The sequence below is a fragment of the Biomphalaria glabrata genome, chromosome 1 (genome assembly GCF_947242115.1).
Source record: "Biomphalaria glabrata chromosome 1, xgBioGlab47.1, whole genome shotgun sequence".
Classification (NCBI taxonomy): Eukaryota; Metazoa; Mollusca; class Gastropoda; family Planorbidae; genus Biomphalaria; species Biomphalaria glabrata.
The window spans coordinates 75,848,663-75,873,583 of NC_074711.1; the positions used below are offsets into that span (position 1 = coordinate 75,848,663).

Below are 24,921 nucleotides of genomic sequence, written 5' to 3' on the forward strand. Positions count from 1 at the left end.
TCTTACTTTGTCTGTGACAGTTTCTTCAGAAGAGCGTTCATTCTCGAAGTTTTGAAGTTGCGATTGATAAAAAAAAATATTGTTTGTTATAATTGAAGCTATTTTTATCATAAGAATTTGTTCGAACATTGAGTTTTAAGACACTACCTACTGTGATGTTGCTAGTTCAGGCTGTCTTGAAGTCAACCAATTACTCTGCAATCGTTTGGGTGTAATTGTTCGGGTGTATTACGTGTAGTTGACCAACAACACAAACAAGAACTGGCACATCGATTGTAACAGGTGAAGAGATGTAGTCAACGATGATGAACAAGTTAATATATATTTATTATGATAAAAGGCCACAGTAGAAGTCTCTGTCACTAAACACGTCGTTACCCTGGAATGTTCTAACGCTAACTGATTTTCCGGTCTCTAACCCAACATATCCCAAACGTCACTAGTCCCGTTCAATATGCGTCTACTATGGTGCGTCGCTAAATAACTAAAATAACTAACCTATATAAATAAGGTGTCTAACAGATTCCTCCCCCCCTTGAAAAAAAATATGTCAATATTTTTCCACTACTGTCAAGTCTTACAAGGGCATTTTCAATTTAAGGGGAAGACCACAAACATAAAATCTTGACATCTTCTTCTTGACATCTTCATCTTGACAGTTCCTCATATTCATGTCAATGTTCATAACAGTTCATAACTTCCAAAATCATCTTCATTGGTACACAGTTCATCATGGAGGAAAATGTGGCATCTTATGGGCATGTCCTACACATCTCAAATGTTCTTCACTGGCAGTAATCTGATAAAATACAATATTTCAAAAAACAATTACAGACTTTATTTACACATTCAATACATTTTTTCTTACCACCCTTTTATACGCTTTTGTCCATTTTTCTTTTATACTCACCCTTTTCCATAGAACTAACTTTCGTCAATGATATATGAAATGATTCACACAAAAAAAAAAATATCCATACTTACTTTTAAATGCTTAACATCAAATTTACTTATCTCCCTTTTCCATAACATATAAATGGTGTCAATATATTAATATATAGTACATAATCAATATAATCATAGTTTATTTACAAAATTATTTCATTTCAATGTCATTCTAGACAATAGATCAGCTACAATATTCATAGATCCACTAATAGCTTTCACTTCAAATTTATATTCCTGTAGTGCTAAGAACCATCTATAAACACGACTGTTTTTCATGCTCTTTTGCTGTATATACTGAATAGGTTTATGATCAGTTAATAAAATGAATTTCCTTCCTATTAAATAGCTCTCTAGCTTAGTAATTACCCATATTACAGCTAAGGCTTCTCTTTCAATGACACTATATTTTTTTTCTGCCTCTGACAATTTTCTACTTACATATAATATAGGATGTAAGTTATCATAGTTCTGCATTAAACAACCACCAATAGCATTACCAGATGCATCAGTTGTGACATAAAATATTTTGTCTTTATCAGGTAGTCTTAATATTAGTTCATGACTAAAAACATCTTTAATTCTGTCAATAGCTTTCACACATTCCTCATTACAAACTACTTTTTGAGGTTTTCCTTTTTTAAGTAAGTCATTTAGTGGATTCACTATTTCTGCTAAGTTTTTTATAAACTTTCTGTAATAATTTACTATTCCCAATATACTTTTAATTTGTCTTTTTGTTGTAGGTATTTCAATATTAAGTACTTTCTTTATGTTATCTTCAATAGGGCTAATCATGTTGTTATTTACTTTATGTCCTAAGAAAATTATTTCCTCCAATCCTATTTCTACTTTTTCTGCTTGAATTGTAAGTCCACTTTCTTTTATTATTTTGAATACTTCTTTTACATCTACCAAATGTTCCTCCCAACTATTATTAAAAATACATATGTCATCTAAATAGCAAATAACATTTTCTTTGTTTCCAATTATCATGTTCATCATTCTATTAAATGTGGCAGGTGCATTTACTAATCCAAAACTCATATAATTCCATTGAAAAATACCATATGGTGTTACAAATGCTGTGTAAGGTTTTGCATTTTCTGTTAAAGGTATTTGCCAATAACCTTTAGTTAAATCCAATTTAGTAAAAAATTTTGCTCCATTTAATTTATGTAAAATATCCTCTATATTTGGCATTGGATATGGGTCAAATTCTGTGATGTTGTTAAGTTTCCTATAATCAATACATAACCTTATATCTCCATTCTTCTTTTTGGCTATCACAATTGGTGAAGCATAAGGAGATGTTGATGGCTCAATTATACCTGATTCTAGTAAATTGTCTATTTCTTTCTTTACTTTGTCTTGTAAATGTAGTGGTATTCTATATGGCTTAAGCTTGATAGGTTTTGAGTCTGTTACTTTAATGTCATGTTTAATAATATTTGTTTTTCCTGGTATACTGGAAAAAATTTCTTTGTATTCCTGTATTATTTTAGTTATATCTTTTGACTTTTCCTTAGTTAAATTATTAAGATTAATCTTTTGCCAAGTTTGATTCTCTTTTGTTTCAATTACAGGTATTTCCTTAATATCATTTTCATTATGATTTTCATTTGTTATTATCATCAAGCATTCTTCTCTTTCTGAAAATTTATTTTCTATTTCCTCCTGAATGTTTTGTATTAACTCATCTTCTCTATCATGATACAGTTTCAAATTATTTATGTGATATGTTTTAATTTTCCCATTTATTTCAATTTGATAATTCACATCATTAATTTGTTTTATCACTTTAAATGGACCTTTCCATTGTTTACCAATTTTATTTTTCAGGTCATTTATCAATATTAATACATTGTTTCCTACTTCTAGTGTTTTCAATTGTCTTTTCTTATTTAGATTCTCATGAGCACTTTGTTTGTACTTCTTATTGTTGTTATATGCTTGAGTCCATATTTCTTTCAATTCTGTTGTGATTGTTGTTTCACTGTCATTATTTAATTTATTCTCATTATCTATTAGATTTTCTTTAAAAACATCTAATTCATCTCTGGGTTTTCTTCCATGTATTATTTCATATGGTGAAAATTGTGTTGCTTCATGGATGTTGTTTCTATGAGCAAATAGTACATAGTTAATGTAATGATCCCACTTGTTCTGATTATTCTGAATTATCTTTGTTAGTGATCTTTTTAATGATCCACCATATCGTTCACATAAACCGTTACTCTCCGGGTGGTAAACCGAAGAGTATATGTGCTGTATATTGTATTGTTTAGTCCATTTCTTAAATTGTTCTGACTTAAACTGAGATCCCTGATCACTCAATATAATTTTAGGTATACCATGTCTTGTAATTACTTTTTGAGTTATGGCATTAATGATATTTTCTGCACTTGTATTTGATAATGGGATTGCCTCTGGGTATCTACTAAACATGTCTATTACTGTTAGAATGTATTTGTTATTATTTTCAGTTTGAATTAAAGGACCTATTAAATCAATAGATACTTTCTGAAATGGTGCTGTAGGTTCATCCATTTCTTGAATAGGTGCTTTATTCACTAGGCTTTTGTTAGATCTCTTTTGACATATGTCACATGAGTTTATGTATTTGTTAATTGTTGCTTTCATTTTGGGCCAAAATACTTGTTTTGACAAATTCCTATAACATTTCTTTACTCCCCTATGTGCTGCTAAATTATTATCATGTGTCATGATTAAAACATCTTTCCAATATTTCTGTGGTAAGACAAGTTGTTTTATTTTCTTGTTATCATTACTTGTTTGTCTAAATAATATTTTATTCTCTATACAAAATTTCTCCATTGGATTATTATTGTTTTTATCTGATATTCTTGAATAAATTTTCCCAATAATATTGTCATTCATTTGTTCTAATGCAAATGTGGGTGTTGTTTCTTTTTCACTTTGTGATATTTGTGTTTCAAGACTATTTTGTGTTTCATTTTCTATCTCTCTTTCCTTAACATCTGTATTTTCTATTTGTATTACATTAGTGGTTTCTTTTTCTTTATCATTACTTATTACATTTATTGTATTTTCCTGTTTCTCATCTTTTTTATCCATTGATCTTGTTATTATCATACTTGTTATATTTTGTGTTTCTATGTTTTCATGATTTTGTCTTATGTTTTTGTATTTGTTTTGCCAATCTTCTAATTCTTTTCTTGAACATTCTTTAACTCCTTTTATGTTTCCTACTAACATATCATATCTCATTTCTGGTATTGCAATGCCATCACAATAACCAGTGAAAAATGGAGTTTCAATGTACACCCTTATAGCTTTAAATTCCCTTACGGTGCCATCTGCTAATTCTACTTTCTTAGTAAACCCTTTATACCAATGAGGTTTGACAAATTTAGTTTTTACTGCCAAGGTGTTGCAACCTGAATCTCTGATTAATTCCACCGGAATTCTATCTACAAACCCTGGGTACACTGCAAAATTGTTCCTATTTCCTTCCATGAAATATATCCTATCTGTACCTTTATTTTTGTATTCCCTACTGTAACTCCTATTTCTATAATTTCCCTTGTCATTCCTATCTCTACTCCTATATCTATTGTTATTTTGTTCATTGTACCTATTTCTACTTCCAGACCTACTATTCCCTCTTCTACAGTTAGCTGCTATATGACCTTTTCCTTGACATTTAAAACAGGTTATTTCACTATATTTTCTATTTCCACTATTTGATCTGTTTCTATTTCTACTTCTATCAACATTTTCTTTGGTGTATCCTATTAAATCTACTTTGCTCTTATCCCTATCAGAAAATGGTTTATTTGGATAGGCATTTTTGTATACTCTCATTATCTCTGTTATTTCATCTATAGTTTTGGGGTTTCTTTCTCTAATAAAAGATTGTAATTGAGGATCACATTTATTTACAAAGTTGTCCACTAGAATAAAATTTTTTAATCCTTCATATGAGTTTGTCACTTTTTCTAATTTTACCCACTTATTGAAAAAATCCTTTTCCATATTAATGGTAGTTTGGAGTTCTATTTCTAATGATGGTATATTGTCAAAATATTTCTTTCTAAAAGTTGTAGCATTATGACCATAGGCATTTAATAATTCTCTTTTTAAAACCTGATAGCTATCATCAATATGATGGTCATGATTTTGGCATATTGTTAGAGCTTGACCATGAACAAAGTCTATCAGTATTTCAGACCACTCTTCTTCAGGCATATTAAATGTAGACATTTTTGCCTCATATCTTTTCAGGAAATCACCAATGTCATCCTTCTGTTCATCAAAACTTTGTATTTTCCTCTTTAGCCATGTCTGCGAATTAGGGTTGTCTCTTTGAGTGGTATAATTATTTGAGTTATTTGTGTTATTTCCTTGTTCAGCTTGAGTTCTGGCTTGTGCTGCATCCAGTCTCATCTTCTCCATTTTAGCTTCATGTTCTCTAATTTTTTCTCTTTCTTTGTCTTGCCTTTCTTGGTCCTCTTTTTGCTTCTCATATTCTTCCTTTCTGATCCTTTCTTGTCTATCTACTTCTTCCCTCATCACCTGCTGTACATAAGCTGCTAAGTCCTTTCCTTTTAACTCCATGGCCTTTCCATCCTGCATAGCTGTTTCCTTAACCTCCTTAAGGTCCACATATGATGATGTAGCCATTGTATTTTATATTTTATATATATTTTTACTTAGCCTATATTGGTTATGGCTATACTTTAAACTTATTTTATATTTAAGTTTTTACAAACTTTTATATAAGTTTTAAATGTTATGTCTCTATCTATAGATTTAGTAAATGAGTAAGTCTAGTCTGAGTTATTATGGTTATATTCAAATCTGTATATTAGATCTAGTATCACACAAATTTAAATCTAGTATATTATATTATGTATAATATTACCATTTAGATCTAGTTATCAAGAGCACTATGACTTTTAGATCTAGTATGAATAACTATGATCAATTTTAAAATCTGGTATGACTGAAGTCACAGTGAAGTGTTTAGAGTAAATTCAAAGACTGTCTAGAGTCTAGATCTAGAGTAGATTATGGTTCTATTTAACCATATAAAACAGATACGTTCATAAAATGTCAAATATATCTTCAACAAGATATATATATCTAGAATGTACTACCTTCATTCATCTTCAACTTAATAATATTTCAAATTAGAGTCTAGATAATCAAATTGTACCAAAGAGATGTACAACAATTTGCAGATCTAAATTTAGCCAGACGATAGTGTTTGACTACATAGCCAGTTTCGGCATTATTCTCATGGCAAAATCATATTTGATTTTAACCGCTCAAACTAAAATTATTTTAGTCTGATTCACAGTAAAAGAATCCTACCCGCACTTTCTATCATTAAGTGAAAAAAAAATACAGATCTAATTAAATTAATAAAAATAAATAATTTAAAATAATATAAACAAATGAAATAATTAAATGAGACTATCACTATGGGTTGGGATATGACAATATGGCACACAATGATAACGTCACGAAGTAACCAGGCAACAACGGATATGACGTTTACACAAACAAAACAAATTACAACCCTAAATGTATAATATAGCTTTTCATCTAAATTACGTCTTCTACCCCGACGGGTTTTAAGGCGCACCACCTGATTTTACTCAGGCTAACGTACCAAATTTAGACAAAATCTATTTCTAAGGGCAATCTAAACATATACTAATAAGAAAAATGGCACTTAGCTTTTGATAAGAAAGATCCCTTTGTTCGGACTCCCGAATATGCTAGATCACAACAAATTCCACTGCCTCTCTTCCAGTTCTGACTCTGTTCTCCGGTGCTACCAGTATCCCACGTAATGCCACAGATGTCCTGATATGCCACAGCAAAATGTTCCAGTTTCTTCGACGACTGTTGATGACCGTATGTGTAGTTCCGACGACTTTGTGTACACAGTTACTGACGAATAGGTTAACGGTTCTTCTGGCGATGACTTGACCTGTGTAGACGACTACTGACAAACAACAGTCTCTTGACGGCAACTTGATCTGGACGACTGACGAATAACGAATTTCTTGACGATGACTTGATCTGGGCTGACGAATAACGGCTTTCTTGACGATGACTTGATCTGGGCTGACGAATAACGACTTTCTTGACGATGACTTGATCTGGGCTGACGAATAACGGTTCTCTAAAATAGTTCACTGCTTCTGCTGCTACTCTGGTAGTACGACGAAGTTTGCTGTTGTACTCTGCTTCAATAGACCAAACTGTCCAATGTAGACTAGGTGAGACCAAGGTCACCTCCGACGACGTTCCGTTACACGATTAACGGTTTTCAACGAAATTAAGTGGGTGTAGCTGTTTCCACAACTTCACTATCAGCACGTCTAGATATCGTCTAGACCAACGAATACTAGATATATCAATGTTCAGTACTGATAAAGATTACTTCACTAACCTTCCAAAGGTTAAACACAGTGACCGTTATTAACGTGGCAAGCAACCGGTTCGATGAGCAAACTGCTCCACAAGAATCTCTCCAAGGGTAAGACGACAGAGCGATTTCGATTTAGTTAGCTACCAAACTTGTAGTACTCACAATACTTCTGACAGCGGGCAAACTGTCCTTCTCGAAACTGACGAGGTAAAACTTGATACTCAATGTGGCTCCTATGACGAAGAAAAAAAATATGTCCAACAGGTTCACTAACGATCTCTCACCCGTTATGAACGAACGGTTTCTCTGGTTGTAGGTCGATTCAGCATATGAAGATCAGGCTTTGATAATATACTGGTTAAGTAGACCAGACGTTGCGATGATTACTGCCCTGACGAAGGTCACCCTGAGTTAACGGCTCGTTGAACGTGCGATCAAACAGGCGACGACTGTATGTAGATCTAGAACAAAGTCACTCTGCGATGCTGCTGTGTTCAGCCGTACTCCGATGAAATCTTATAACTTCGAGTGCACGACCCTCACCTGAGTAAACGTTCTGCTTCGAGGTCCGGTTCGATGTTCGTCTTCAACAGGGGTCCGGCTTCGAGGTTCGGGGTCGAGGTTCGGCTTCGAGGTTCGGGGTCGCCACTGTGATGTTGCTAGTTCAGGCTGTCTTGAAGTCAACCAATTACTCTGCAATCGTTTGGGTGTAATTGTTCGGGTGTATTACGTGTAGTTGACCAACAACACAAACAAGAACTGGCACATCGATTGTAACAGGTGAAGAGATGTAGTCAACGATGATGAACAAGTTAATATATATTTATTATGATAAAAGGCCACAGTAGAAGTCTCTGTCACTAAACACGTCGTTACCCTGGAATGTTCTAACGCTAACTGATTTTCCGGTCTCTAACCCAACATATCCCAAACGTCACTAGTCCCGTTCAATATGCGTCTACTATGGTGCGTCGCTAAATAACTAAAATAACTAACCTATATAAATAAGGTGTCTAACACTACTTGAACCTAGTCAGAACTGAGTCAAACGTAATGATTTTATTACTTGGAAAATGTACCGATGCATACAGACTACACGATATTTTACGCCACACACTAAATTTGTCTTATTGGAAAGAGGGGAGCCCAACAACATATTCTTGAACCCGGCCCACGAGTACCTTGCTACGCTACTGTTACAGAGCTTACAACTTCCATGGGGTATACGCATGGGCGTAGCCAGGGGGGGGTTCTTGGGGTTCAAACCCCCCCCCCCCCCGAAATGAAATCTCCCCCCCCCCCAGACTGAATTAAGTGACTGATTTTTGCTTTCATTTTGTTTATTTTAGGTGAGATTTTAATACTAAATCATCACTTACCACAGCACAGCCGAGGCAGTTTTTAGTTAAAAACCCTCTACCAGGGGGTTTTGAGTTTAAATCCCCCTACCAGGGGGTTTTGAGATTTTAAAAACCCCTATCAGGGGGTTTTGAGATACAAATCCCACTACCAGGGGGCTTTGAGTTTAAAACCCCCTACAGGGGGGGTTTGAATTTTAAACCCCCTACCAGAGGTTTTTGCAGTTAAATCCCCCTCTTCTATAAACAAAACACAAAAAAATGCAAACAACAATCCCCAAATTCCAACAGCACAGTTGAGGATGATTTTGATTTTAAAACCCCATCCAAAATTTACGATAACCCCATCTTCAATATAAAAAAAGCAAATTACACACTCAAAATTCTATGAGCGTAGCCAAAGGGGTTTTGAGTTTAACCCCCCCTACCCCTTCCAGTTGGGGTTTGAAGCTAAAAAGTACCTCTTCAATATAAAAAAAAAAAAAGCAAATAACACACTATTAAATCTATGAGCGTAGCCAAAGGGGTTTTGATTTTAAATCCCCCTCCTCCAGATGGCTTTTCTTTAAAGTTTAAAACCCCTCCAGATGGTTTTCAGTTTAAAATTCCCCTACAGAGCGTTTAGAGTTGAAAACCTCTCTCTTCAATATTATTTTAAAGCAAACTACAGTCACCAAATTCTTTGATCGTAGCTAAATGGGGTTTTGAATTAAAAACAAAGCAAAAAAAAAAAAAAAAACAGAGATTTTTTAGTTTAAAACCCCTCAACAGATGATTTCACGAAAAAACTTTCCTTTTCCATATAAAATCTAAGCGAAATACAGGCATGTAATTCCAAGAGCGTAGTCAAGAAAGGTTACAAATTTCTACCAGTGGCTTGGGCTCCATTAATTAAGTGTGAATAGTCTTCTGCCGAAATTGAAAATCATTAAATGTGTCTCAACAAAGATGGCTAAGACAGATTTTAGGAGTCAGTCATAGAGATCGGGTCTAAATCAAAGAAATCATATGCCGAACTGTGAGTCGAATCCTTAGTAAGGCTGTGACAGAGCGTCGCATGAGGTTTTGCGGGACGTGTTTTCCAACAAAATGAATTACGCAAAATAAGAGTTGCGGAAACAGCTTGCCGGAAAATGCGCCGAACGGCGCGAGAGGGTCTAAGTCAGTAAGAATAGCACATTAGGTTTTTGAAATAATACTTTTTAATAGCAAGATAATGCACTGTAGATACCTCAGAATATGCATTTTGTTGGCTTTCAATACCAGAAATAGTGCTCGGCGGGGGGGGGGGCTTCGCCCCGCGCTGGGGGAGCGCTACGAACTCCCCCAGACCCCCTTGCTAGCAATGGCGGGGAGTCTACAATAAACAATAAACGTCTTCCGAAAGGGTCAGAATGTAATAAAGATTAACTATGTACACACACACACACACATATATTTTTTTTCGCGGGGGGGGGGGGGTGTCGGGGGGGGGGGGATTCCAAAACCCTCCCCGAAAAAAAATCCTGGCTACGCCCATGGGTATACGTAAGTGAGAAAATGAATTGAGCGACTATCATGGATGTAAAAGGGTCCACAATTGTGGATCTCATTTAAACAAGACGTGATTTTAATTTGATTTCTCATCAGAGGAATTACCTTCTACAGTGTATTCCATACATTATGATTATGTAGAGAAATCAACCTTGCCAAGAAATGAAGCATTATTATTGTTATATGCGCAAGTATTATTATTGATTGAAAAATCAAAGAAGAGCTTCTCTTTGCAAAAGCTTGAACAATCTATCTATATTTATAATTCTCTTCATGGCTCAAGAGTTTGGACACCGCGTAAAGGAAAGATCACTCTTTTATTTCTGCAAGTCAGACAAACTAAAGTTACCCTACGAAAAAAAAAAAGAGGGGGGAGAACAAGTAGTATTCACCCGTCACTAAATAGTAGTGCTGGACTAAACCATTGTGGGGCCCTATGCGACACGGATATCGCGGGGCCAAGTTTGGGTATGGATACGGATAATAAGTGAAAATTAAGAGTTTGTATTAGAAAATAAATTCGTCTTTGCATTTTATTCATTCTTTACTACGTACAGAATTACTTTACGAGCCTTGCGTGTATCATAAAAATTCTATTTCCTACATAGATCACGCTCAATAGCAAGAATCACCAAATGTTTCACTCTATCTACGAGAATTGTTGACCTCAAGTAATTCTTCATTAGTTTGAGGCGAGAGAAGCTTCTTTCACTAGATTCCACAATTATGGGTATTGCATAATGCCGGTTTTTTTTTATCGCGCGTATGATTGGCGTTTTCCCAAAACGACAATTTTTGTCTATATAATTCAGGAGATTTGTATGAGTTTTCAAAAGATTTTAATAGTTTCTCGATATTTCCAGAACTTTTTCGTATATTTTGCAATTTCATGAGATTTTCAGGAGCTCCTGGTAAATCGACAGCAGGCTGCTGGAAATCTGTTATAAGTTAATAAATGGTTTTATTTAATAATTTATACACCTAGAATTAGCGCGAGTCCTATGAAAGTGCGGGGCCCACTGCGGTCGCATAAGTGCGGAGCCCACTGCGGTCACTTATGTCCGGCCCTGCAAAATAGCGGCGTATGCTGTGCCGCCGGTCGACTAGTTGGTATATTGGTATTAAAGTCGAATCAGTTAAAACAAACAAAATACACATTTAAAGTTAACAAAATTTACAAAAACAGGAGGTTCTACAGAAAACCCGAAAACATGACAAGTGGTACAAGAAACAAAAAAAAAAGGTGTGGGAACCAGAACCACTAATCTAAATCGAGTTAATTAAGTCATGAAAAGATCATTTTACGAAAAACGATTCCAAAATGGACCCATACAAAAAAAAAATATGGAACGCTTCACGAATTTGCGTGTCATCCTTGCGCAGGGGCCATGCTAATCTTCTCTGTATCGTTCCAATTTTAGTATATGTACTGCGTTAACAGTACACCGATTGAATGTTATGGTCATTATATATACCTCTTAAGATAGTCTTTCATTTTCTTTATGGTGTTAAAAACATGCATAAAAAAAACAAAGTTTTTTTTAATATTTAACTTATAATTCAACATTATCTAAAAATATATTATGTGATATTTTTATAAAATAATAAGCATTAAAAATGTATTTGTAAATTTTAATTTTAAGAAAGTTTCCTTCAAAGAAAAAAAAACCAATGTATTTTTAAATAGTAGGAAGATAAATTCCTTTTTCAACATACAACATTAAACACGGTTAATTCCCTTGTACATATACACAAAGGAACCCAACTAATGTGGCCTCACCTCGTACCTCGGCGGACCTGTAAGTCACGGACACGAGTCACATGACACTTCGTTCACTGACATTTTGTTCACCGACAAATCGTTCACGACTATTCGTTCACCCGACAAACGGCTCACCGACAACTGGCTCACAGACAACTTGTTCACCGACAACGTATTCACCTAGAGTTGGTTCATGACAAATTCGTTCACCGACAAATTGTTCCCCTACAAATCGTTCAGTAGATAGTCACCTGTTTAATTGTATAGTCATGCGTAATCAATGACTTAAATTCTGCCTGTCCTATAGCTACGTTACTTGTAAGTCTTCTATCCTGAAGTGTTTCTAAATTTAATAAGGGTGTTACTCTAATCACTAATCAAATGTGAATGCTCGTTTGTTCTGAATCTCACTGTTCTACTTTGTTTTGTGTCTATTCCTATTTCTTAATGTTTTCTTATCTTACTCAGATGCTCAGAAAGACAAAGATTTCTTAATTTCTTATTCCATACGGTATAACAAATTCGTACAATTGCAATTTCAGTTAGGCCTATTTGTCAATTTAGATGGCTAGCTATATTATAGGCCTAAAGACGGGCATGTATTTAATAAATTGCGGAATTTTTTTTTTTTTAATTTTTCATTTGAAACACTAAATTCACTTCTTCCATAGGTTTTACAATACAATTCTAGATCTATAGACTATACAGATCTATAAGGCCGCGCCCTGAAAAGGGGACGTTTTACTTGCTCCACTCCCAAATGGATTTTATAGTCCATGATACAGTCACAGGTTAAAAAAAAATATTTTATGAAAAAATGCATTTAAAAGTAGAGCTTTCTAGATCTAGATTATAGTCTATTTAGCTTTGTAAAATCGTTTTAGATCAGTAGATTTAGTCACATATATATAGACTAAATGACTATATAGTAGTATATAGTCATAGACTATGATAGACAGACATATTATAGGCATACATCCTAGATCTGTTATATTAATTGCCAGGATTTTCTTGTGATTATCTTATTTAATACAGACGTTACTTTAAAAAAAGAAGATGATTGCATTTTTTTATAAGATCTGCGGATCCATAGACTCGACTATGACTATGGCGGATCTGCGCAGGATTTAGATCTTATTCTATACAGTAGTCTCTATTGTTTAGACTATAGATCTAGTTTTGTATCTAGACTCTATTTTTAGCCTCTTAAAGTTCCCACTACTATAATTTCCTGTTTCATGACCTAAACTTAGATCTAGAATAGCGAGAGACTCAGATAGACTAGAGTCTAGTATTTAACTACAATCTTGATTAAATAATTATAATATTAATACTGTATATCATATGATATATCTAGTCAATTTTAATATTTATTATTTAATAATATAAGACAAGATAGTCTACAGATCTAAATATAGACTCTAACCTAAATCTAGATCTCTATATAATATATAGATCTACTTATAGTTAGATTAGAACTACACTCTACTGCAGCAGTGCAGACTAAGATCTTGAAGTTGATGAGTTCGAGACATTCATCATGTCATTCATGATCATGTTATTTGTTATATTCATATAATTATAAATATCTAATATCGCATAGATTCAGAGGTCAATCATCATTCTGATAGATCTAGATTTAGATCTAATTTATTATTCTAAATTTGAATTTCTGTGTTATTTTTTGTGATTACAAGACGAACCTTCACAACGCGGACTATCACACTAGATGACTAGATTTCACTAGATCTAGTATCAGTATCACAAAATGAAAATACCAGCAGCCAACTGCCCATTGCCCATAATAGCATTTATAGAATAGATTAGATCTATTATTAGATGGTCATAGTCATAGAATATGATTGATAGACCTCAATACTCAATAATCTTATACTATACACTTATTCATCGTCTTATTGAGTTATTCTAGATTAGATTGAATTTAGATCTAGACATTCTAGTATTTCTAGACTAGATTCTAGTCTAGACTTAGAATCTATCTATTAGTTATTAGATGTAATTTTATCTAGAATCTACATCTAGATATAGAATTTAGTAGAACTACTTAATTCTTAATTTCAAGAGGGTAAGGATTTTATTTATTAATTATTGTTATTATTGATCAATAATATTAATCTAGATCTATACTCTATAGACTATAGATTATAAACTAAACAGAAATGAAAAGAAAAATGGATTTTAGATCTAGACTCTAGTAGCTCTCCATCCATCTATCCATCCCAGAGGGCTGTACAGTGGTGCTACAGCCCATGGCCATGGACATCGAAGGCTCTGGCCTGCTTCAACACATCCCTCCATTTAGATTGCTCCTGGGCCTTTTGTCTCCATGCCCTAACCCCAAGCTGTTGTAAATCTTAGTAGGCCTAGCTCTCCCTGGTAACAAAAATATTGATCAATAATATTTAGATATATCTAGATCAATAAATTCAATAGATTATAAATTAAACAGAAATGAAAAGAAAAATTGGTTATCTAGTAGCACTCCCTGGGAACAGAAAAAACAATATCATTTATAATGAATTTTGAAGTTATCTAGATAGATAACTTTTATTTAATTTGAAACAGTTTACAAAGCTATCTATTAAATATAGAAAGGTCAACCATTAAATGGCTTAAAACAGTAGATATTCTGACCTAAAATAATTTATAAGCATCTATAGTGTTCCACTAGATTTTCCAAATAAAAAAACATGAGGTATTCCATTTATGAAAAAGTTTAGGAAACACTGGACTATACTAAGAATGTATATATATGTTTATACACCTATGTTTATCTTGTTTTTAACATTATTTAAAGATTTAAACTTTGTAATATTATAATGGACTTTTCTATGTTAAACTCAGTAACTGGGTCACAATGTACAGTATGATTTTTTTCTTCAGAATAATCATATCATTTGAATTATGATTGAGGCAAATATTATTTTTTTATGTTAGTATAAACTTGTAATTCATTTTAAGTTAAGCATCCAAATGCCTAATAAATTTGAAAATGTATTATTCTTATTATTTGTAATTAATCTAAAATAGTTTTTTTCCACAGTGATCTAAATTTCATGCTCTGCAAAATGTCTGCATTAGCCAATGAAACCTATGCTTCTTATGATTCCAAGTCTAATACTATTTTAATTGCAGACGGTGATAATCAGTATAGGTGAGTGTCAATTATTTGAAACAAAACTTAAAATATTTTACAAATAACTTTTGTTATATTTAGCTTTAGTTCCAAACTCTAGTAAGTAAGACATAACTGGAGGATATACCTAAGCATTATTTTTTTAATATATATTTTTTATTCCTTTATAGTATAGAATAGATTATCAATTAATTTAAGAAATTTAGTGACAATTGTATTATAAATTATTTTTGTAATTTAGAAATTAATAATACTATTTTATCCCTCCTTTTATAATAATGATATAGAAACATTAAACGAAATGATAATCTAAACAAAATCTAATTCGCTAAAGATACACATCTTTTCTCTCATGTCTCATGCTAATCTCCACCCTTTTTCTTAAACGTTCAATCCCCTTTATTCACTTAAAGTATGACAGACCATATCATGATTTCATTAGAATCTATTCAGCATCCTCACCCAAACCATCCTCTCCCTTTTTCTCAAAGTTCCATCAGAAACTCTCACACACACTCCATAACAATATGCGTACTCGATAAGGAACCATAAACGCCCTTGGGCTTTCACAGTTCAGAGTGCATTGCACATGGTGGGGACAAAAGAATGACTTGCTAATCCCTGTCCCATCTCGCAGGGTTGTGGTGGCAGCCCTCTCATGGTTAGTAGTGGTATATTGATAAAAAGGACTTCCTGGTGTGGCCTATCCTCTGGCCTCACCATGTCAGGCAATGACTCAAGGAACTGTGATCTCCTAAAACAAATGTGATCTTCCAGACACATTTCCTTACGGACATTAATATAAAGATTATTATTATTATTAAATTCTCTTTAAGTTGGAATAGATGAGTCTCTAGATCTAGAATCTACATTATAATAATTCTCAACCAGTGAGACAATAGACCTTGTAAGATATTTTATGCATTTTTATAACTTTGCTAATGTAGAAAACATTAATGATTAGGTCATGTAATGTATACATATATGCATGTCTCTTACAGACAGCGATTTCAAAATATGAAGTTAGTTGTCAAAGAACTACAAGACCAGTTAGCATTGTACAAAAACAGATGCTCAGGTGTAGATACAGTGGCACTTATGTTAAAAGAGTCCAAATTAGAAGTACTGAAACTAACTCGTCAGTGTAAAGCTTTAGAGACAGCAGTTGCAAATCTACAAAACAGGCTTTCAATAAATGGATTACCTAGCAGGTAATGAAATATATCAGTATTGTTATTTATTCTAGATTTGAACATAAAGCCATTTTAACACAAGTGATTTGACTTAGTTTAATTATTAATTCAAAATACAACAATTTCCTATTATTTGCTACTGATCCTTGCTTTGAAAGTATTTGTATATATAAGAAAATTATTTCTTTTGAAAACAAACTTTTCTTTTTTAAAGAGCATCGCCATGACTAATTTTTTTATTTCAAATTATACTACTTAAAATAAATTAGTTTTATATAGATCTAATACTGGATGAAGCTGTTCAGTCTGTGGTATATGTTATGTATACATAGGCATCATGAAAATTAAATTCTTTATTTTTTCATTTTTATATATATATATATATATATATATATATATATATATATATATATATATATATATATATATATATATATATATATATATATATATATATATATATATATATGTATATATATATATTATAATGCATTTTATAATTTTTAAAATTCTTTTTTCAGTCTTAATATTGAAGAGACAGAGCGTTTTGTACCTGGAGCTTCAAAACAAACTTTGGATAATCTTGCTAGAGAAAATGCTAGATTAAGAAGTCAGCTAAAAAGTGGTGACAGCCAAACAGGAAAAAAACCAGAGGTGTGCTTGGAAATTATTTTTTTTTAAATCCTTATTTAAAAAATGTATGATTTGTTTTATACATTTTAGCTAACTGGAACTTCAATACCAGTTTATGATGAGAAGGGGGGCACTATATGCATGCTATATCTATATACACTTAAAAAAACACAAAATATGCTGTTGAAAATTATATTGTATTATTGTCTTCGTTGTGCTCAAAATAGCTGCAAAGGTTTGAAAATTGTACTCTTTTATTTAAAAATTATGCATACTTTTTATGCAAATACATACAAACCATTTTTGAAATAGGCAGTATGTGTTAAACAAAGATTTATGTGCCTGTCGTGCCATTATGGTCAAAACACTCTATAGCCTTACCTTCATAATGTTCAAAAATGCTTATCTTTTAAAAATATGCCTATTTGTTTTTAAAATTAATTATACATAATATATGGACAAACATATGTTGAAGCAATATTAAAAATGTAGTTTTGTATTATCCAGAACTCCAGGAAGAGTGATAAAGACATTAACAAAATTAGGAACCTAATTTATTCATTGATTTAAATAGTTTCATATAATTTATTTTTTTATATGTGTAAATTTTCACAGATGTTGTAACTGTTTACGAAAATGTCTTTCCTAGGAAATCCTTTCAAACAGAGATGTTGATGTTTTGGAATATGAAAATAAAGAACTGAAAACAAAAATGGACCAATTGGAAAATATTAAAGTAGCTATTGTCAAACAATATGAAGAAGAGATATCTAAAATATCCAATGAGAAAAAAGAGTTAGAAGTCCAGTTAACACATTATCTCCATAGTCACCAAACAGCTGATGCCAGCTCACCTCATAGAGCTGATGTATTAGATGCCGAGTGTCAGACTCTTGACTTTCATCCCAACAGTATAGAAGAATTCAGGAAGTCTCTGAAAATGTTTTCATCTCAGTGTATGAAGCTGGATTCAGATTTAGAAAATATGCTTGATAGTAATTTTGTTATCAAGTCCAATTTGGCAGCTTCAGAAAAGGTAGGAACCTCTGTTTTTATTTTGAACAGTACAGTTGATTGAGTTGATTGATTTAAAGCTAACTATTCAGTGTTATAACATACAATGTTAATTTTAAACATATTTAAAACCTGTTCTAGAGTACAAGAATAAGTGAAGAAAACTATGCTGATTTAGAGCAAAGATTAAAACAGGTAGATGATGGTGCTTATTTACTCCACTTCTTTTTACATGTTTTTTTTTTGTTTAATTTGTGATAAATCCTTTTAGTTTTTGTTCAATCATAATAGTTATCTGGATTAGGCTATGTAAAGTAAAGTAAAGCTAGCTGTTCATTTTATTTTAGCGTATCTCTTTATCATCAGGGCGTTATTGCAAATCAAATGATGTTGATCGTTTTCTTTGCAGGTTATTTTAATGAATCAGCGCTGGCAGGCACATAATGACAGTCAAGAACAACAGGTTCATTTACTAGGTGCCAGAATAGCAGAGCTAGAAGAAATTAATCAGGTAGCACAAACAAATTCAATTTAACTCATTTCTAAATAGTAACCACTCAATAGAAATTTTGTATAAAGCATGTTTTTTTTTATTGTGAAAAAAAAATTTTTTTTTGAGCTCTTGTAATGAAATTTTATAAAAATTTTAAAATCTTAAATGCGAAAGATGGACATCTTTTTTCCTCCTCAGTTGCAATGTAAAAATTTGTCTGAATTTAAATAGAACTACTCAAATGTCAGTAATTTTAAATATTGCCCACATTTATATACTTTTTCTAATCTTAGAGGTTTATACATTGCATCTTTTTTTTAATTTGAATATTGATTGAAAATTGTAAGGTAAAATGTCTCTAAATTGTGTAATTGAAAGTTTATCTTATTTAGCTTAATTATTTTCTTTCTTTATTTACATTTTTTTACAGGAATTGGAAAAAAAAATTGAAATGGACAGATTACAATTTGAAGCATTACAACTGGAAAATATGAGATTTAAAGAAGATATTGATCATTTATCTAGAGAAACTCTGAAGCGTCAGCAGCAACAGTTTGACCCAAGTATAGTTGAAATTTTAAAACAACAAATTCAAGTGTGTACAGAGGATTTTAACACAGAAAGAAAAGACAGGGAGCAGGCTGTGAATAGGTCAAAAATACTGCAAGATGAAAATAACAGATTAAATCAAGAGGTGAGTTATAATATGAAGGACAGTCTTTTTGCTGCTCTTTTAGAAGCTTTTAACATCTAGTTTTCACAACAAAAAAAAATGATTTGGTATCTACTCATTCTTCAAGACATATGAAGAGCTCTTCTTTTTGCATTTTACCTCATTAATAGTGTACAGTAAACACCACATTTTATTGCAATAGGAGTTAGTAGGTTCCAAAAACCTGTTGGATCTAGATCCGATTCAGAATATATTTTTTAGCATCACTTAAGAAAGGGACAACAATGGCTTTAAAAAAAAACAGAAAAATCTATGATGAAAATAGTTTACATAGCTAATATTTCTTCTTCTGAAACTGAATTAGAAATATTTTGCTTTGTTAATCAATGGGGTCTTTTCTGAAAACATATTACATTTAACCAGAAGTTAATATTTTTTTAGATGTTTATGTAAACTGGTAAAGCACTTGGATCAAATTTCAATTTCTCAAGTTATAATTCCATTGGTGGCTAGGAGTTATTTTTAGTGGCCCCCCGTTTAGATCTTGTAAACTAGAAAATATATTGAAAATCTCACATCATGATATTTTAGACCTTTCAAAGTTCTGATGCAACGGCTACTTTTTCTCTTTTCTGAAAGCGAAAATTTTTATTCTTGAAATCAACTATGCAAGCAGTTTTTTCATAAAAATACACCATTTTTACAACTACTTACTATTAATAGTAACAAACACTGGAGCCTATTATATTTAACAAATTTACCATTGGGGCACCACATAAGATCAGTCAACCTTTTTTCTCCATTGTTCTCTGTCATTTGCCTTTGATAAAATATTGAAACCTGTCTTATTACCTGCCTGGGTAGACCACTTTGGTTGCCTATTTTGAGTTTGTGTTTCCACACAAACTGTCTTTGTAAGCCTGTTTTTTTTTTATTTTAGAGGTTTCTGATATTTGATGAGAAAAGCAAAGTAATTGATTGTTGAGCTGATGTTCTATTTTTGGCTGTAACTATTTGCCACAGAAATTCACTTTATTTCAATTGGCTGTGGGAAGCGTGGTCGAGAGGCTAAGTGCGCTTGAACTTGGCTTGTCTTGGCTACCTTGAAGGGGGCTCGAGGTTCGACACCCGACTCGTGCAGGGTTGCGTTTTCTGAGTGCCTAAAGGCAGCACGGAAAACTAACTCCTAGATACCCCCTACATGCACAGTGATACCTGGTCTAATTTGTTTCATTTTAATCATCTTTTATGCACAAATATGGATTTATTGTTTTGTTTACATTTAATAAAATTTACTTAAATATGACCATAATTTTTTTTTTTATATCTGACTACTTGCAACAATATTGTTGCAAGTAGTCAGATATAAAAACAAATTCTGGTTATATTTAAGTAAATTTATTAAATGTAAAGTTATAACCTTTTGTTTCTGTGAAGAATCTAATGATAATTTCTTTTTTTTTATTTCTGTGGCCAGTGGTCAAGGGAATAGCATCATGAGTCCAGTAGAATGAGCAATCATTTTTATTTTGTTAATGCCCATTACTGTTTACTATACGTTTTGTGTTTTTGATTTTGTTTCTTTACAGATAGTTTTACTAAAACAGAATATAGAATTATTAAGAGCTTCTAAACATCCACTGGAGGTATCATTTTTTAAATTTATTATTTTTTTTAAATAGTGTTTGTTATTTTTGTTAGCATTTAGTTCACTAGGGTCTATTTATTATAAAGCTAAAATAATTCCTTTACCTCTCTATTCAGTTAAACAGGTCTGTTACACAAGCCCCACTTTATCAAGGACAGAATATGAGATTCAGAGCAAGAGGTGACTATGTAACACAAAAACTGCCTCAACATCTTTTTCCTTCAAATTCCTACACTGGAACATCACCAGCACCTTCTATGTCTCCTGTAACATCACCTGTACCCATGTCACTGTCATCATCAAACTTGTCAGGTGACAGATCATCCTCCTATGCCTTAAGTTCACAAGAAAACCCTTTCAGGGCTGGTCCTGTCTTTCCAGTACAGAGAGGTCATATAGCTCGGTCTGAAGCCGACTACAGTAGCCTACCTCGAAGTAGCAGGAGCTCAACACCAGACAGCCAGCTTCCCTCAAGTACATCTCAGCCTTCAGATAACAGTAACATTTCAATGCCAATGATAAGCAGGAAAAGCACTGGCTCTAAGTCAAAAGGAGATTTTTTGGCATGCCCAAAGTGTAATCAAGAGTATCCAGAACATGAGCTTGTGGCTCACATAGACAAATGTAAAGATTAAAGTATAGCTTTTACACATTATATAGGTCATTGATAGACTCAATCAATGGATTATGGATACTTTCATCACATTTTCTGACACAGAAATTTTTTTTTCTTTATAAAGTTTGATTATTTAAAGGTGTTTAATTGAAATTCATTTAGTGAACTGAATAAAAATAGAACACCATCTTTATCATTATTAACTTAATTAATTCTGCTTAAATTCCAAGCCTTTGAACTTTATCTTGCTTAAATTCCAAGCAGAGTTTAAATTCCATTCTTTGTCCTCCCCTTTCTGGCCCTATTACTGCATTAGTTAAGTGTTGCTAACAAATAATTGTATTAGCAAATTAGTCCTTAGGGTCAACATTACAATATGGTATGTTCATACAGTAAATGTAACAAAATTTGAACAATTGAAAAAGCTGAAGAACTGAACTCAAAATGATAATTAAATCTTGTATAATGAATTATTACTTTGCACCAACTATCTCAGCTCTTGAAACATTTTGAATCAAAGAATGTTTGCCGTTGTAGCATTTAACTTTTATGTCATTTTAATCCATTTATTAAAATATGCAGAAGACTGGAACAACACCAAAAGAAAGCAGTAATTTGTATCATAATAAATGCATTCTCAAGGGTAACACACTAATAAAATAACTAAATTTTGAAATATTCCAGAATAGATGATGAAAATTGAAGTAGCAGTAATACATAGAACACTAATTTACAATTACTTAAACATATCGGAAGAAATATGAAAAAAAAAACATACTTTGCATTCCAAATGCCTAGGCAACATTATTCTGAGCAATTGCATGCAGCTTAAAGTAAGAAGGAGGGCATATCAATAAATAGAGTTTAATTCTCTTAATAATCATACATGAATAGTGAAATAATGGACATGAGCAAGACAGTTATAAATATGTTATTTACTAAAGAAAATCTGTACATTACTAGCAAAGATAAAACAAAATTCAAATAACTATTACAAATACCAAGCAAGTTAAAAAGGAAAGGATTTAAATATAAAAACTGTCAAAAAGTTCATCTTTACTATTTCTTAATAATGCATATTTGTAAATAAAATCAGTTCATTTCATTTAATTAAATAAAACGTCATTGTTTTTCTTTTTATATTTTTTTTTTTATTTTAGTGTTATAATGACACTAACCAAAAAAGACATATTTTTGTTTAAATGTAAATGGTGAAGAAGGTTACTTTGGACATTATAAATGAATGGATAATTTGTTCACCTACTTCTTTGATTTTCCTATGTAAAGTAAATGTCTCATATGTGAATCATGCATGCATAGAATGGTTTAGAAAATATTTTCTTTTATTTTTTTCTAGTCCAAGTGTTGCATTTCGTTATTCATCTTAATAAAATATATTTCCCATTGTTGGAGGCTGTACAGTTCTGTAGCATTACAATTAAATAAGTTTGTTGTTATTCTTCTCAAAAATGTGTGTAGATGTTCTGTCGTCACTACAAAGAAATGTGGCATGTGCATCGGCTTTAAGGATTTTATTGTAAGAAATCCAAGGCATAAACAACAAATTTTGGTCAAGGGGATGTTTTAAGAAGGTTAAATCAGCTAAGGCAGAAAATCCTTTTAAGTAATTTATATTTATTCCAAGGCCACCATCATGAAATTCAAAGTGGCTACTTGGTCAGACACTGGCCAGTTTGGGTCATGGTCATTTCTTGACCTTATTTTTGGTTATTATAATAAATGCACATTTTTTTGTTTATGTTTTTTTTTTTACAACCATGTTTCGGCTTACTAGTTAGGGAAGGTACTGCTGTGGGTGCACATGTACAAAGTTGTTTTTTTTTTAATGGTGGACATTTTAATTTAAAGAAAAAAATATATTATTTTACATTTATTTAGAATTTTGTTAGCCTATTATCAAATCTTTTAATATGCTGGTTGTATTTTCTTCTCTTAATTTAATATGATGCTTTTGTTTCTGAAAGTAAAGTATATTAAATGTTTGGGTACAGCTGCTACAAAACCAAGAGGCATTAAACAGAATATAAGGTGAATGGGATGTGTGCTATATAGAGTTCAACTTTTGAGTGTGACCTGATCATTAAAAAGTAGTCAACTAGGAAGGTTTCAAAAGTTATCAAAATGTTGTTTTTTTTTTCTAGTAATGTAAAGTTCTATTTGAGTTCCACAATGTCCATTTGTAAATCAGAGAACATGTTTCTTTAATCAATCAATTTAATTGGCCGTCATGTAACCTTCTTTAAGACCAAACAACAAGTTGAGTTAGGTCAGTTGAAATACTGCCACAAATAGACATACTGTTGTTATGATTTGAATGATTTCCACATTTAGATCCACAATGCCCTAATACCCAAACTAACTAATGCCAAACTAAGATGTTTTTTTCCATAGCCTTTTTATTCTGTCAGAATGTTGGAAGTAGTTCTTGAATTTCTCATCCAAGATCTGCTACTAGCTAATGGAGACGTCCAGTACCAACGAGGCAATTATTTCTCATTTTAGTTGACACTGTAAATTAATTTCATCATGCTGGAATGGTTTCGTTCTAAAAAAAAAAAAAAAACCCTAACCCTAGAATTTACACTTGGCATTTTGAAGTTATGACATCTGTCACTTAAATATGAAAGTGGTTTGGCTTAAGTATGGATGGTAGTCTATACCTAGAACTGTAGACATGTCTATTACTGGTAAATAATTTGAACTGTATATAACTTTTAAAATGTTTTTATAAGTTATGTTATTTAAATATACTAATATGTTTACCAATTGTTGAGATTCTTTTGTAATTATTTTTATTTTATTATAAGCCTATACAGACGCCTTGGCTGGCTTGGCCACGTTCGTAGAATGCTAGTAGGTCGACTTCCACAGGACATCCTGTATGGCGATCTAATAGAAGGCAGGAGAGCCGCTGGTCGCCCACTTTTACGTTATACGGATGTATGCAAACGCGACATGAAGCTCTTCAAAATCGACACTGGCAACTGGGAAGAGGTGGCACTGGACAGATCCACATGGAGAGAGAGCATAAAGGAAGGGTCACAGATTGCAGATGTCATACACAACAGAAGCAGAAAGAAGGGTGAAAATGCAACGGCGCCTGGTGATTATATATGCCCAACCTGCGATCGCAGCTGTGTATCAAGGATTGGCCTCTTTAGTCACACAAGAAGTTGCAAAGGGAAAAGATCGTCTCTCGAGACGTAAAATGCCACAGATACAATATATGTATAATTGACTAAAGATATTGTGTTAACAATAAATGACTACAATAATCAAGGCAATTCTTTAGGGGAAAAAAGTTATCCTTTAACTTTTGGAAAATTAGCCTTGGAAAAAAACAATAATGTGTAACCAAATTAGTGAAATTTCTTCTATAATTTCCAGTAGAAAAAACGTGACGTCTATGCTGACATTAAGTCTCTTGTAAATAGGCGGGTCTCTG

The 24,921-nt window shown here is 32.4% G+C and overlaps 1 protein-coding gene, 1 long non-coding RNA gene and 1 other non-coding gene across 4 annotated transcripts; 1 reads left to right on the forward strand and 2 right to left on the reverse strand.

Moving 5' to 3' along the window:
- Positions 1–308: 308 nt before the first annotated feature.
- On the reverse strand, positions 309–8,390 carry LOC129923549 (uncharacterized). The gene is made up of 2 exons (XR_008775506.1): positions 6,090–8,390; positions 309–799 (listed from the first exon to the last, which is right to left on the reverse strand). It is a non-coding gene; the product is annotated as an uncharacterized LOC129923549 (long non-coding RNA).
- A 3,214-nt stretch (positions 8,391–11,604) lies between these two features.
- On the reverse strand, positions 11,605–11,710 carry LOC129924330 (U6 spliceosomal RNA). Its single transcript, XR_008776312.1, has one exon. It is a non-coding gene; the product is annotated as a U6 spliceosomal RNA (small nuclear RNA).
- Positions 11,711–13,154: 1,444 nt separating this feature from the next.
- LOC106078679 (centrosomal protein of 55 kDa-like) lies at positions 13,155–24,243 on the forward strand. Of its 2 annotated transcripts, none has more exons than XM_056014920.1 (10): positions 13,155–13,174; positions 15,093–15,203; positions 16,187–16,396; positions 16,900–17,032; positions 17,661–18,047; positions 18,167–18,220; positions 18,435–18,536; positions 18,949–19,212; positions 20,781–20,837; positions 20,956–24,243. In XM_056014920.1, the coding sequence occupies exons 2-10, from the start codon at positions 15,106–15,108 to the stop codon at positions 21,472–21,474; spliced, it is 1,824 nt and encodes a 607-aa protein (XP_055870895.1). In that variant the 5' UTR covers positions 13,155–13,174; positions 15,093–15,105; the 3' UTR covers positions 21,475–24,243. The 2 variants fall into 2 exon arrangements, with proteins under 2 accessions (XP_055870895.1, XP_013095118.2); XM_013239664.2 differs by lacking the exon at positions 13,155–13,174 and adding an exon at positions 13,654–14,114.
- Positions 24,244–24,921: the final 678 nt, after the last annotated feature.

What these genes read in the sequence shown, in the direction of transcription:
- LOC106078679 (XM_056014920.1), top strand. Translation starts at nt 15,106, where the DNA reads ATGCTCTGCAAAATGTCTGCATTAGCCAATGAAACCTATGCTTCTTAT. An exon ending in ATAAATGGATTACCTAGCAG is followed by an intron (nt 16,397 to 16,899) that starts GTAATGAAATAT and finishes TTCTTTTTTCAG; the next exon opens with TCTTAATATTGAAGAGACAG. An exon ending in AAACAGGAAAAAAACCAGAG is followed by an intron (nt 17,033 to 17,660) that starts GTGTGCTTGGAA and finishes TGTCTTTCCTAG; the next exon opens with GAAATCCTTTCAAACAGAGA.